This window comes from Nilaparvata lugens, chromosome 10 (genome assembly GCF_014356525.2).
Source record: "Nilaparvata lugens isolate BPH chromosome 10, ASM1435652v1, whole genome shotgun sequence".
Taxonomy (NCBI): domain Eukaryota; kingdom Metazoa; phylum Arthropoda; class Insecta; order Hemiptera; family Delphacidae; genus Nilaparvata; species Nilaparvata lugens.
This window is the reverse complement of record NC_052513.1, coordinates 38906812-38921717: the sequence shown is the minus strand read 5'-3', so window position 1 is coordinate 38921717 and position 14906 is coordinate 38906812. Positions and strand designations below refer to the sequence as shown.

Below are 14906 nucleotides of genomic sequence, written 5' to 3'. Positions count from 1 at the left end.
ATTTTATCAATTATTTTATATTATGAATAGATTTATTATAACGAATTTGTTGGCAATGAAATTACCTTGACAATGTCAATCATAGGCTTGGGCAGATGTCGCAGGGAGTCAGGCGGGGCAACACCTAGGGTGCCGTCCTCCTGGTTATCCACGCGATATCCCACCGTGTACGCTCCCGTCTCACTGTTCTTGCCTGCAATAAAAACATCACAATGATATTATATACCCCCTGAAATTAACACGTACATGTATCCATCGACAACGAGCAACTTGACTTGAATTCAATTCTAGGTTGTGTCAACTTTCAGGATTCTAGAGAAATTCTTTAATGAAATAGAAATATATTTATTAGCCGATAAATACTTAAAATAGTACAGTGGGCCATGTCACATATAAACATCTCAATATAAAAAAATACAGGTTACAACATACCTATAAACATCAATCAATAATTATAACATAACAATTCTCGTAATTATATAAATATATCAGTCAGCTTGGAAGAAATTATTTACAATATCACAAGGGAGATCAAAGAACTCTCCAACACTGTACAGTGGGTTCTCTAAAAGCATCCTTTTCACTTTTGTTTTGAAAACAGATATACACAGATTCCTGGAACACAACGGTAATCTATTGAAAGCTCTTATTGATAGAACGTCAGATTGACACTGCAACTTTCTCAATCTTACATAGGGAACATCCAAATAATTACTCTGTTTAGTGTCGTGCCTATGCATTTCTGATCTACACTTCAAAGTATGCAACTCATTTTTTACTTTTATCAGAAGAAGCATAACATACAAAGTGAACACTGTCATAATATGTTGTGATTTAAAAAGAGGACGACAATGCGCATAGTAGTCTGAACCAGTCATTATTCTCAGTAATTTTTTGGAGTAATAGAATTCTTCCCACATTAGCTGCCCCACCCCAGAGAATAAACCCGTACATCATTACACTCTGGAAAAACCCAAAGTATGAAATCTTCAAATACTGATGAGGAACAAGATTTTTCAGACGTCTTGACAGAAACACCAACCTGCTGAGTCGTCCACACACCCAAGCAATGTGACTTGTCCAAGTTAGCTTGGAATCCAACATTATACCAAGGAGTTTAACCAGACATAAATGCCAGACATCCTATTATATTAAGCGAGCAATTTCTGTATATCTGTTTATATTTTTATAACTGGTTATATGGTTATTTATGTTCGTTCAACAGATCTCGAAACCGGCTCAAACGATTTTCACGAAATTTGTAATATAGTAGGTTTATGATACGATTGCACTAGGTCTCATCCCTAGGAAAACTCGTTGAAAGACATGAAAAGGATAACAATTATTCATCCTTGGAAAAACAGATGATGATAATTTTGTCGTCTTTTGAAACAGAAGATGCGTGTGTGGGAGAGAGACAGAAATTTTTCAGCTGTGTAATCAATCAGCGAGAAATTTTCAAAGCGACTTGATTAAAATAATCTGATTTGTTGACATGACATGATACAATCTAAACTGGAGTATATAATAATTTTCAAAGTTATTCATTATTTGACAATTTTAAGGGGAGGAAGGATATAATTCTGGCAGCCGGCCGCTGAGCGCCCAGTTTAACATAGGGTGAAAAACGTATCAATCGATTACAAGCCTCATAGTAGTGCTTTCGAGAAATGGTTATATTCAAATCACGCAGTTTTATAGAGGCTTTCATTTGATGTTAAAATCAACTCAATATGATAAGTGGTCAAGTTTTTATTTGTGAAAAATAACTGTTAAATTCCCATAAGAAAATCGTCCATTTGGTGAAAACAATAATGATGATTACTAAGTTGTTTTTTAATGGATAATAAAATTGAAAATTGCTCAATGAAGTTCAACATTTTCTTTGTGATTCCAATGTTTGAAACACGAAGATTTTATTTTTGGAAATTGTTAAAAAATAAATTTATAAATGCCTGCAAAAACTGCATTTAGCCGGCCTGCATGGTAGTTCCGGCGTTCTCCGAGGGAGGGTAGCACTAGAGAGAAGAGAGAGGGTATGAGAGGAGGGATATCACCTTCCTTTTCTACTCAGAAGGGCTGGTAGCAGGATAACAAATTTGTATTTCTATACCTTTCACCTAGTGATGTGGGTTGGGCAAATGCCCAGTGGGCAGGACATTTATAAATGGGCATTTGCCCAAAGCAGTTTTAAATGCCCAAAATGTGGGCATTTATGGAAAAGTGTCTTTTTTTACTTTTTACTATTTTTTATTGTTACTAGAGCTTCTAAAACATAATATAAACTATTAATTAAACGTACATTTTTTGGATGAAATAAAAATGCCTTAATTTGCAGTTGTTCTGAGGGCATTTAAAATTAAGTGCTTAAATAAAATAATTCTAAAAGCAAAGGGTACTTTAATTTCTATGAATATGCCTTAATTTGTTGATGTGTAGGCCTATAATATGTTTGATAAAAAATGTTAAAAAAACAATACCAAAGTATTGTTAATAATAATTTAATTATCCTGTGCAATTGTCAATAACACTTAATGGCAATGGTGTATATCTAGCTTGAATAAAACATTTGAAGGATTGAGTTAGGACTGCAGACTGCTGTAGGAGTTTCATATGGTGTGAACAGTGAGTATTGAGTGCGGTTGATAGTCGAGGGGGGGTCTGAGCAGCCATTGTGCTGGGATCTTTGATTGTATTTTTGTAGATAAAATAGTGTATGCAACGGTTGTATTAGGCCTTTAAACCACTCGTGAGATATTTAGAGCACTCGCTGCGCTACGCTTGCTCGTGCTCTAACTTACATCTCACTCGTGGTTTAAAGGCTCTCATTATACAACCGTTGCATAAACTACTAAAAAAAGTACATATATAAAAATATATAAAAAAGCACAAAAGTCACTATCAGTCAATAATAACACAAATAAATACAGTAAAATATAGTGTAAAAACACTAAGAAACTTACATTTTGTGAGCTGGAATATTTCGGCCACTGTGCAAGCTTTTGTCAACCAAAACTGTGATCCTATGAAACTGTGAAAGCTGTTTCCAGCTCACAAAATGTAAGTTTCTTATTGTTTTTCAATTTATATTTTACTGTTTTCATTTGTGTTATTATATATAAATATATATAATGCATCTATGTACATACAATGGCTAAAACATTATTAATTTGTCTTTAAAAGAGATAAATGCCTGGGCATTTATGGGTTTTGGGCATTTGCCCGGGCATTTATATCAGGCATTTGCCCCGACTTATAAATGCCCAGGCATTTTACATCACTACTTTCACCCAAAATAGACTGATTAGTAGAAACGACCTACTGAGAGAGAGAGAGAGTGAGTGAGAGCGGGAGTGAGTTTGTGTGAGTGTGTGAGCAAGGGAGTAGAAAAACACTATTGTTCATTCACAAAACTTTGTAAGCTAGTTGAGGAATTTTGTCTTTCAAGTGACTTCGACTGTCTTCTGTCGCCTTGTCGACTAGGAATAGGAAATCATTAGTGTTTCGAATACGAGCAACAAGAAAGGAAGTGGCTACTCATCTAGGGGTCACTATTGAAAAATGTGGTCTCTTCATTGACAATGAGCATTGTTTTCTTGGAGCGAGTCCTGACGGTCTTATAAATAGTGATGCTACAGTGGAAATAAAGTGTCCATCATCTGCGAGAGAACCAGACGATGCTATTAGAAATAAGAAAGTAACATTTTGGAGGGTTGAAAAGAATGGGGAAATAGGGGTCATAAATGAAAACCATGATTTTTATTACCAATTCCATTTTGATAATATGAATAAACATTATTTCTCATCATAATCTTTATTATAGGTTGATGTTATAATAATTATGTGAAATCAATATTTGTAAAGTTTTTAATATAGAACAGAAATTATCTATTTTCCTTCTGAAATTCTCTTTTCATTAGATGTATTACCTTACACTGATTTTTATTGATTTCAATAAGCATTTTAATTCACTTCAATAACAAATCAATGTTATCACATACAGTGGTGTAATACAATAGTTCACTAGTATTATAATTCTTTGTTATTATATCAGGCTATAAATACCTTTTTCCATTGCATATATTTCCACCAATAAATTAATTGATGGAAATACCATGTATTACATGGAAATGTAACTCATGGGAAAATGTATTAAATCTTTCTGCATACGAATTTTCATAAGTTCGAATATATATTCGATGATATTCCATGATAAGGTATAGTTATATACTATTCAGAACCTTACCAATTGTCAACCTTTGTTTTTCTTATTGGTCAATGTTTCCAAATCAATGTAGGAATTTGCCACACTGCGTAAAATAAATATAATTTCAAACTTTGTTCATTATTCAATCAATCAAAATAGTTATTTATTTATCATTGCATATATACAATGTAAAAAGTGTGAAAATAAATATAATATAATTTGCAATAATCTGTTCAGAAAGTCTTATATTCAATAAATACATTAATTGTATTGTATCCAAATATAAGGTTTGAACTGAAATGATTAGAATTATCAGTGTATTGAGGTTTCAGCTGGATATGTTTATACTTTCACACTATTTAATGTTGCTTATAGTCGAAATATGATTTCTAGTGAAAATCATTTACAAGCTTCAAGAATGAAGACTAAATTTTGGCCGCTATGAGAATTCTAGGAGCTCCAGGCTACTAAAGATTTTTTCACAAACACACTGAAGACTAGACAGACAGTCATTCATCAGACAATAGGCAGGCATTTCAACAATCAATTGGTTACGGTCAACTGCAGACTTGTGTGGAGGGTTGATGGCTTTGTATATTCTCACTTCTCACTCAGAAAACTGTACTGTTTTTAGCCCTACACTGGTTCGTGCGATAGACTAAAAATTTTACTCCCTTCCGGGCCTTAAGTTCTAATTAACATAGGTCTGAAAATGCTTGATTACCAAGTTATACAGAGTGGAAGATTTTTTCAGAACAGCCTGTATATTTCACGTCAAAAACATGAAATAGTACATTTTTGCAATTTGAAAATTGTAATTTGAAAAATTCACATTTTCTCAAATAAAATCAACACTTTTCCCAACACACCACTCAATTACATTGCTACTCAATTCCTCAATTGTAAACTGTTCGCAAAACAGCCGTAATAATAAGTACGTTTTCGTACGGATATTTTTTATACAAATCAAATCAAATTTATCAAATCAAATTTATTTATTTTTCACCAATTCACTAGAAATTTACAAATGATAATAAGTGAAATTCACGTTATAAGTTAGTACTTGATTGACATTGGATTGCTATCTGTGTATGTCATAGGACAAAGCTAATAGATCTATTTTTTCTTTAGGGCTGCTTTTAAGAAAAATAAAATATAAATCTTAGTACCCTTTTAAATTATTTTATCACAACAAGGTTCGGACATTAATCTAATATATCTATTTTCTACCTCCGCACTTTGGCCAAATCGTTTGATGACTATAAAGACATAATGATCTACCAACCAGAATGTTTTCTCATTATGAGGATTCATTATTAAATCATGGGAGAATATATATTTTCTCGCCGAATAAAATATATTTGAGATGAAGTTAACAAGAATAAAAAATTAATATTACATCAGATGTACCGGACAACTTGATTCACATCTACTGTGAGGTCCACGTTATAATGGCAATGGAGAAAGACATCTTTCTCCACTACCATTATAACGTGGGTCTCACTTTAGTCAAGAAAAATGTCCAAAGTATGTTATGTTCACTTCTAATCAATTTGAATGAATAGCGTGAACCTTAGACCAGATATAGAATAGACACGGCCCATTGTATATTCACACTGAAAGTCGATGAAGCCAACATCTCTACTGCCATATCGCCCCATCGTGACGTCAGCATCGGATAGAAAAACTTTTCTGGAGAGTTTGTTTACATTGTGGTTTGTTTTGTATAGATACTATTTATTATTTTACAAAGGCGACTTTCTAGAAATTATATATTGAAAGGTTATATCAAAATTACTTTCATTCAAATTATCTTATTATAAATAAGATTCCTTTTTTGCTATTATTTTCAAGAGAATTTGAAATAGAATACCCACCGAGCAACTTTATTTCTGTTGTTTTGAAGTTCAGATTGGTGTATTACAGCCTTTTAAATTAGCCGCCATTTCACATACTATGTATGAACATAAAAATCTGATCCCAAAGCAAAGTTTTGAATCAAATTACGAAAAAATATATTTCGTTGATGAATTTAATTAATATTACATGGAATTCATTGTCTTATCAAGGAAATGGAGACTAATATTAGATTAAATTTAATGGGATGAATTGAGTAACAGCTGTGTACACTCAGTGGCAAAATGGAGTCAATTTAAGAGACTCTGCAACGTTTTGCACGTCTGCAGCGTCTGCCATTATTATAACGTGGAATGCCCCAGTATGAAGTCATACATGTTGGCTTCAGAGGTTTGACTTTCCAGCGTGTCTATTCTATATCTGGTCTAAGGCATGGACGTACCGATGCGGAACATTCAATTTGGATTTGAACCTGTTACAATTTTCTGAAATTAGTATACAGTTATTTATGAATTATTAAATGAATAAATAAGCTCGCACTCATTGAGATATCCTTTAACAACGGGCTACTAAGTTTGGATACTAATTCTACTCAATTTGAATGAATAGGGTGAACATACCGATACGGAACTCGCATTTGTTGCGATATCCGTCGACGACAGGTGACTTCCTCACTGGATCCAACTTGAGCGGCAGTTTGTCGCTGTTCTGCGCAGCCTCCTTGTCAAAGTAGCCCGACAGCAGATGGTTGCGCTTCTCGATCAGAGTCGTCAGCCACTTCAGCAGACTCACTGTCTCCTCGTTCTTTTTCGACAACTGAAACCCAAACACACATTCCTATCATACTTTGTTTTCCTACCATCAAATTCATTTTATTTATTCATTAGTGCACAATTACTTATCATGATATTGGGGAGAGCAAAACAGGCGAACCCTTCAAGGCTGTGCAAAGGCTAAACTTAAACTTTCAACTAATGATATTTTTTCAAGTTTTTCGATTTGTCAAAGCTATAAGCTATCAAAATGAAAAACTTTTCTCATTTTTTATAAGAGATATAAATCATTGAGATTTTGAGGATAAATTCTTCATGGTATTGTTGATTGAATAAAACAATTTTTTTGAAAATATACATTTTTGAGAAAGTTATTCATTCAATTTATCATAAATGACCAAAAATAAATCAAACTGAAAGTTATTTTTGTTCATTTTTAGTAAATTGAATAACTATCTTAAAAATTGATATTTTCAGAAAGTTTTTGTTTTATTCAATCAACAATACCATGAAGAGTTTATCCTCTGAATCTCATGGGTTTATCTCTTACCGAATTTGAAATGTTCTGTCCCAAAAATGTAAACTTTAGGCGCTTATCTCAAAAAGTAATGATCGGGAAAAATGTGTTTTTCTGAGAAAACTTTTTCATTTGATAATAAAAACTTTTTGATGATATACAAATAGAAAAACTTTGAAAAATATCACCAGTATTATTACCAGTAGAAAGTTTATTTTTAGCCTTTGCACAGCCTTAATATTCCTCTCCCAAATTTAGATTACGAGTTTCATATCGTTCTTCAAGATTAAATAGTTTTTTCTTAATGGAAATTAGATTTGTTCCAGGAGGAACCCAGCACTGAACCCAGGAGGTTCGAAAATGAATAGAATGCTAAAACATATGGCATATGCGGGTGACGCGGTCCTGAATGTAAGGAATGAATAGACACACATTAGAGGAAGCATTCAGGCAACTCAATGAAAGATCGGCACACCTCGGGCTCTCAATAAACGAAGGCAAAACTAAAAATTTGAAAAGCAGCAGAGCACTGAACTTGACAATTATCGTTTTGAAAGGTTGAGCAATTTCAAATACCTCGGGCTCTGTCATAACAGACGACAATAATGTTGAGACTGACATAAAAGCAAAACTAGCTGCCGCAAACAGATGCTATTATGTTCTGACCCAATATCTGAGATCCAAAACCCTGTCCAGGAAAGTAAAATACAAATATATGGAACAATCATAAGCCAGTTGTGTTGTATGGAGCAGAGACATGGGTTTCAACAAAGAATGATAAAGATCTATTAAATATTTGGGAGCGAAAGGTTTTGAGAACGATATTTGGCTCAGTATATGTAATTGTGTAAAAATTCAAATATATGGAACAATAATAAAGCCAGTTGTGTTTTATGGAGCAGAGACATTGGTTTTAACAAAGAAGGATAAAGATCTATTAAATATTTGTAAGCGAAAGGTTTTGAGAAGGATATTTGGCCAAGTTAATGGTGAATACGAACAAATCAAGAGCTGCGTGATCTGTACCAGAAATGTAAAATTGTCGACGAGATAAAAGTGAGGTGTTACAGTTGGCTGGGGCACGTTGAGACGATGAGTGACTCAAGAGTTGTAAAAAAGGTCTCCAGAAACAACCCAGGAGGGAGAAGGCTGAGGGGACGTCCGAGAAAGCGTTGGCTGGAGGATGTGGAGGACGACACATTAGGAAGCTGGGTGTCAGGGGATGGAGACGTAAGGCTGCCGATAGACGAATGGAGAGGCGTTTCGAATGAGGTCAACGCTCTAAATGAGCTGTAGCACCAAGGAGTAAGTAGGTAATGATTTTTTGCATTCTTTCTGTCTTATTCTTATAATTATTTATGTTCTTATACTCAACTTACTATTGTATTGAAAATCTTATATATTATCTGATATTCATTAATTTTGTTCATGATTATTATGTTTTTCATCTTTATAATGTTCACTGATTCTTAGTTGCTATTAGCTTTTATATATTATCTGATACTTAGTAATTTTGTTCATGATTATTATGTCTTTAATCTTTATAATGTTTAATGATTCTTAGTTGCTATTAGCTTGCCGAAGTTCGGCTATCTCCTTCCCCAAGCTTGAGCTTGCTCTTTTGGAAAAGTAGTTCCTGATTTTTTGTAGAATAATTTCATTAGTGTAGTGTGTATTATAATGCTGTATTTTGTAATTTACGAGGAATGGATAAATACTAAATAAATAATATGAAGTCGTTTAATCGAATACTAATCCATCTGAGTATATACAGTGTTTTAGCTTACCTGCTCTTCATAGGACACACTGTGATAAGGTATTGTCGACATGAGCATTTGTTCTTCAATGGGAATATCGTATTTGGCCTTCTTTTCCAGAGTTCCGTTGCTTTGATCGTCTGTCTTCCTCTTTCGTAGGTCGGCAACAACCAGCTGTCAAAAGTCAAAAATTCAAAGTTAATATCATGTCTATTAATAAAAATGTTTCTTAATACATGAGCTGTTTCAACCCATTCTACTAAATGAGAGGTTAGAACATCCAAATGTAATGTCAAGCTTTTTATATTGATGCTCTGTTTCAATTGAATTCAAATTGAAAAGATAGAAACTTTATTTCGCCAAAATACAAAATCACTAGAAAATATTTCCAATTATAAATAAAATAAAAATTGAAATATACATACATAATCATAGAAATGAAAAATACAATGAAGGAGATAAAACACTGTATGCAAATGATCTTGATAACAAGGTCACGTCCGCATTACAGGAGCACAATTGAACAGAAAATAGTTTTTTCTTAATGGAAATTAGATTTGTTCCAGGAGGAACCCAGCACTGAACCCAGGAGGTTCGAAAATGAATAGAATGCTAAAACATATGGCATATGCGGGTGACGCGGTCCTGAATGTAAGGAATGAATAGACACACATTAGAGGAAGCATTCAGGCAACTCAATGAAAGATCGGCACACCTCGGGCTCTCAATAAACGAAGGCAAAACTAAAAATTTGAAAAGCAGCAGAGCACTGAACTTGACAATTATCGTTTTGAAAGGTTGAGCAATTTCAAATACCTCGGGCTCTGTCATAACAGACGACAATAATGTTGAGACTGACATAAAAGCAAAACTAGCTGCCGCAAACAGATGCTATTATGTTCTGACCCAATATCTGAGATCCAAAACCCTGTCCAGGAAAGTAAAATACAAATATATGGAACAATCATAAGCCAGTTGTGTTGTATGGAGCAGAGACATGGGTTTCAACAAAGAATGATAAAGATCTATTAAATATTTGGGAGCGAAAGGTTTTGAGAACGATATTTGGCTCAGTATATGTAATTGTGTAAAAATTCAAATATATGGAACAATAATAAAGCCAGTTGTGTTTATGGAGCAGAGACATTGGTTTTAACAAAGAAGGATAAAGATCTATTAAATATTTGTAAGCGAAAGGTTTTGAGAAGGATATTTGGCCAAGTTAATGGTGAATACGAACAAATCAAGAGCTGCGTGATCTGTACCAGAAATGTAAAATTGTCGACGAGATAAAAGTGAGGTGTTACAGTTGGCTGGGGCACGTTGAGACGATGAGTGACTCAAGAGTTGTAAAAAAGGTCTCCAGAAACAACCCAGGAGGGAGAAGGCTGAGGGGACGTCCGAGAAAGCGTTGGCTGGAGGATGTGGAGGACGACACATTAGGAAGCTGGGTGTCAGGGGATGGAGACGTAAGGCTGCCGATAGACGAATGGAGAGGCGTTTCGAATGAGGTCAACGCTCTAAATGAGCTGTAGCACCAAGGAGTAAGTAGGTAATGATTTTTTGCATTCTTTCTGTCTTATTCTTATAATTATTTATGTTCTTATACTCAACTTACTATGTATTGAAAATCTTATATATTATCTGATATTCATTAATTTTGTTCATGATTATTATGTTTTTCATCTTTATAATGTTCACTGATTCTTAGTTGCTATTAGCTTTTATATATTATCTGATACTTAGTAATTTTGTTCATGATTATATGTCTTTAATCTTTATAATGTTTAATGATTCTTAGTTGCTATTAGCTTGCCGAAGTTCGGCTATCTCCTTCCCCAAGCTTGAGCTTGCTCTTTTGGAAAAGTAGTTCCTGATTTTTTGTAGAATAATTTCATTAGTGTAGTGTGTATTATAATGCTGTATTTTGTAATTTACGAGGAATGGATAAATACTAAATAAATAATATGAAGTCGTTTAATCGAATACTAATCCATCTGAGTATATACAGTGTTTTAGCTTACCTGCTCTTCATAGGACACACTGTGATAAGGTATTGTCGACATGAGCATTTGTTCTTCAATGGGAATATCGTATTTGGCCTTCTTTTCCAGAGTTCCGTTGCTTTGATCGTCTGTCTTCCTCTTTCGTAGGTCGGCAACAACCAGCTGTCAAAAGTCAAAAATTCAAAGTTAATATCATGTCTATTAATAAAAATGTTTCTTAATACATGAGCTGTTTCAACCCATTCTACTAAATGAGAGGTTAGAACATCCAAATGTAATGTCAAGCTTTTTATATTGATGCTCTGTTTCAATTGAATTCAAATTGAAAAGATAGAAACTTTATTTCGCCAAAATACAAAATCACTAGAAAATATTTCCAATTATAAATAAAATAAAAATTGAAATATACATACATAATCATAGAAATGAAAAATACAATGAAGGAGATAAAACACTGTATGCAAATGATCTTGATAACAAGGTCACGTCCGCATTACAGGAGCACAATTGAACAGAAAAAAGTTTTAAAGTAAGCATAAGTAATAAAACCAGAACTCACTGAAAACCTTAACTCGCTGATCTTGACTCTTTTCTTCGATAACTTGAATAAAGCAATATTAACTAATTATTGGCATGAACTTACCGTTCCAATAATAGTCCTATTCTTCCAGGTGTACCGTCTCAGTACACTGAGAGCCTTCTTCTGGGCCTCCAGCGTTTGGAATGTAATGTAGAGCCACGAGTTTCCCTTCTTCGGCGAACGAATGTACATAAACTCAAGCTTTAGTTCTTCGCGAAGCATTTTCTTGAAATCGCTCAATAAGGGATCCTGGAAAAAGGCAGACATAGAAAGAAACAATTACAAACAGCTAACAGAAAACACAGATAAATAATTTGATTGTATTGGACATGTTGTGATACTTCTACATAATTGAAAGATGTTGTCAATATAGTGGTATTGACAACATCAACATCTCATTCTTTCAATTACAGATGAGCAATAAAATAACTGGTAGAAGCAGATTAAATATCTAGAAGAAGAAACAGGTAAAATAAGTGGATTGGTAAGTGGAGCCAGAAAAAATAGTTAGTTCTAATAGATATACTAGTAGTTCTGTGAACAGTAGACCTCACGCAGTATTCTCATCCACAAGTACCTGATTGAAACTATAGACCTTATGGAAATACAGCGATAGACTGGTTTCTCCACACATCTGTGTAATCACTTGTCAGCTGATTTATGATGAATAATTCTATAGTCTGATTTTTACTCTAATATTGGCGTATGAAGGAGGCTCCTTTTTCCTTTTATATTATCCTTGAAATGCAAAATTTCCAAAAACCTTGTATATACGTTGACGCGCAATTAAAAAAGGAACATACCTGTCAAATTTAATGAAAATCTATTACCGCGTTACGCCGTAAATGCGCAACATATAAACATTAAGAGAAATGCCAAACCGTCGACTTGAATCTTAGACCTCACTTCGCTCGGTCAAAAAAGCAGGCACACATATAAGATACTATAATGAGGTACCACATTAAATTCACCAAAAATGATCTTTCAAGTAAAAATAAGCTGTCCAAGTCAAGTTTTTTTTGGTTGATAAATTTGAGCTTGAGAATGTTATGAACCCCAACCTAGTCAAACGAAAAATGAATGGGGGTATTAAAAACTTTTCATTCAAGAGCCCAATAGCAATTTTGTTATTATGAGACTACTTAAAAGAGTAATCATTCATTATCTACACTTTGATAATATTATTATCTATACTTTACTTTATTATTATTATCTATTAACTATTATTATCTATACTTTACTATCAGACAGCTTATTATTACTAACCGGAAAATAAGTAAAAGGTTTATATATGATCAATCATAAAGCATTAGTCTATAGCTTGTATTGAAGTATTTTGCAAGTAGAGTAAGTTCTATTTTATAAAAAATGGATGAACCCATCATGGGATAAAGTTCCGGATCTGGTGTACGTATTATTGATAATAAAATTAATTATTATTGAACAAAAATCTAAATTAAATGCTGTAATTCACCCCGAAGACTTCTGCTACTGCAAATATTGACAACAGAGTAAACAGCTAGATTGAAATTCAATGAGCGCTATTATTCAAAAATTATTTGTCAGCCCGGGAATCATCTGTAGATATTATGTTATATCCTTTTCAGAGAATCGACAGTTATTTGTTGAAACACCGCCGATGTAATGGTAACACACCTCCTAATTGCCGGTCAGGAATGCTTACCCTTACACCAAACTGACAATCTATGGATAGCAGCGCTCATTTTAAATCTAATTCAGCACCATTATACAATAACAACTCTATAGCCTACTGTATTTCTAATAAATAACAAAATATTGCCATTTAAAAGCAAAACAATAATCTTCCTTAATACATTTTAAACAGAAAATTTCAGGCTCTGAACAGACTTGTTTTATTTGTTTAAACCAGATACGAAACTGTACCCAAATTATTTGAACAGATTTGTTTTATTTGTTCAAACCAGATACGAAACTGTACCCAAATTAAAAACTTCAAGTTTGAGTATACTATCATACATGCAACCAAAGTTGATATTTTCAAAGGATACTTACATCAGTAGAGTAGAATCTTGGAAGGCCACTAACTTTCACACGGTACAGATTAACCTGCCCTTCCGGGTTTACTTTAGGTTTTTTATCATTTTTCTTTTCAGGCGATTCTTCTTTTTTCTCCTCCTCACCATTGGTCTCTGTTTTAACCTCCATTTTAACGTCTTCTTCCTTTATTTGAGGTTCGGCGCTCTCCATCTCAGTTACCATCCTATTGCAAACATTGAGTGAAATTAACAAATAGTAGACTTAAAACTTGACTAGACACCGTAAAAAACACCAAGTAGAAAACTTAGCTAGACACAATAAGCAATTACAAGTACAAAAACTTGATTTTGCATCACATTTAATCAGAAGGATGAATTAAATTCAAGTAGTTATAAATAATCAAATCATTAGAAATGATTTACAACCTCACATCTAGACGTAACGATAGCCATGTTGGAGAGGGAACAGACTAAACCACTTGAACTTTGCCTGAACGATAAACATAATTATATTAATTAAACAATGTCAATCAATGACTAAAAACTTTTAAAAAATATGTAAAAAGATCATTAAATTAGTTTAATTTGTAGAAAATGCCTTAAAAAATAACAAAGCACAATTCGAAATAGGGCCGGTTTCAATGGTAAGCAATGATATCAATTAGGCGTATTTTAGTGAAGTATGAGCTTCAGACAGATTACCAAACAAATATATTAGAGTTAAAATAATAAATTGACTAATTACGTGTTAATTTTTAACAAAATAATAATATTACCTGAGAAAATGCTAACTGAGAATTTTAACCAAACACACACATACACACACCAAGGACCAAGCCACCGCTTTGTATGAACTGTTGACTTGATCTAGGGCGAAGCCGGAAATGAAAATATCCTTCAAGAATAAAAAAGTATTTTTAATGTCCTGAAGAAATTGAATCATATTTTATAGAATATTTCTATTAAATATAGGTTTTTCTATTACTTCAAATTGTTAATTGATATCGCAATAAAAATGATGAATTTCATGAGCGTCTAAACCAAAGCGCGAAGTTTGAAATGAAAGAAAGACAAAGGCCCGGTTGCCCAAAAGCCGGTTAATAATTTTAATCGTGATTCATTTTACGAGAACCAATCAGAGGAAGCCTTTTGTGCACAAATGCCCGTTAAATTTCAACCGTGATTAATTCC

At 33.3% G+C, this 14906-nt stretch overlaps 1 protein-coding gene across 2 annotated transcripts in view; it reads right to left on the bottom strand.

Annotated features, from left to right (window-relative positions):
• The window catches only part of LOC111045679 (tRNA (uracil(54)-C(5))-methyltransferase homolog), a 29687-nt gene extending 15066 nt beyond the window's left edge, over positions 1-14621 (bottom strand). Inside the window, exons 1-6 of one of the 2 annotated variants that reach the window (XM_039436823.1) lie at positions 14492-14621; positions 13732-13939; positions 11761-11946; positions 11136-11279; positions 6685-6880; positions 66-193 (exon numbers count right to left, since the gene is read on the bottom strand). In XM_039436823.1, coding sequence (XP_039292757.1) covers positions 66-193; positions 6685-6880; positions 11136-11279; positions 11761-11946; positions 13732-13938 — 861 coding nt within the window. In that variant the 5' untranslated portion in view covers position 13939; positions 14492-14621. Of the gene's footprint in view, positions 1-65; positions 194-6684; positions 6881-11135; positions 11280-11760; positions 11947-13731; positions 13940-14141; positions 14161-14491 lie in introns of those variants that run through there. The other variant, XM_039436824.1, reaches the window with a different exon arrangement.
• Between the last annotated feature and the right edge of the window lie 285 nt (positions 14622-14906).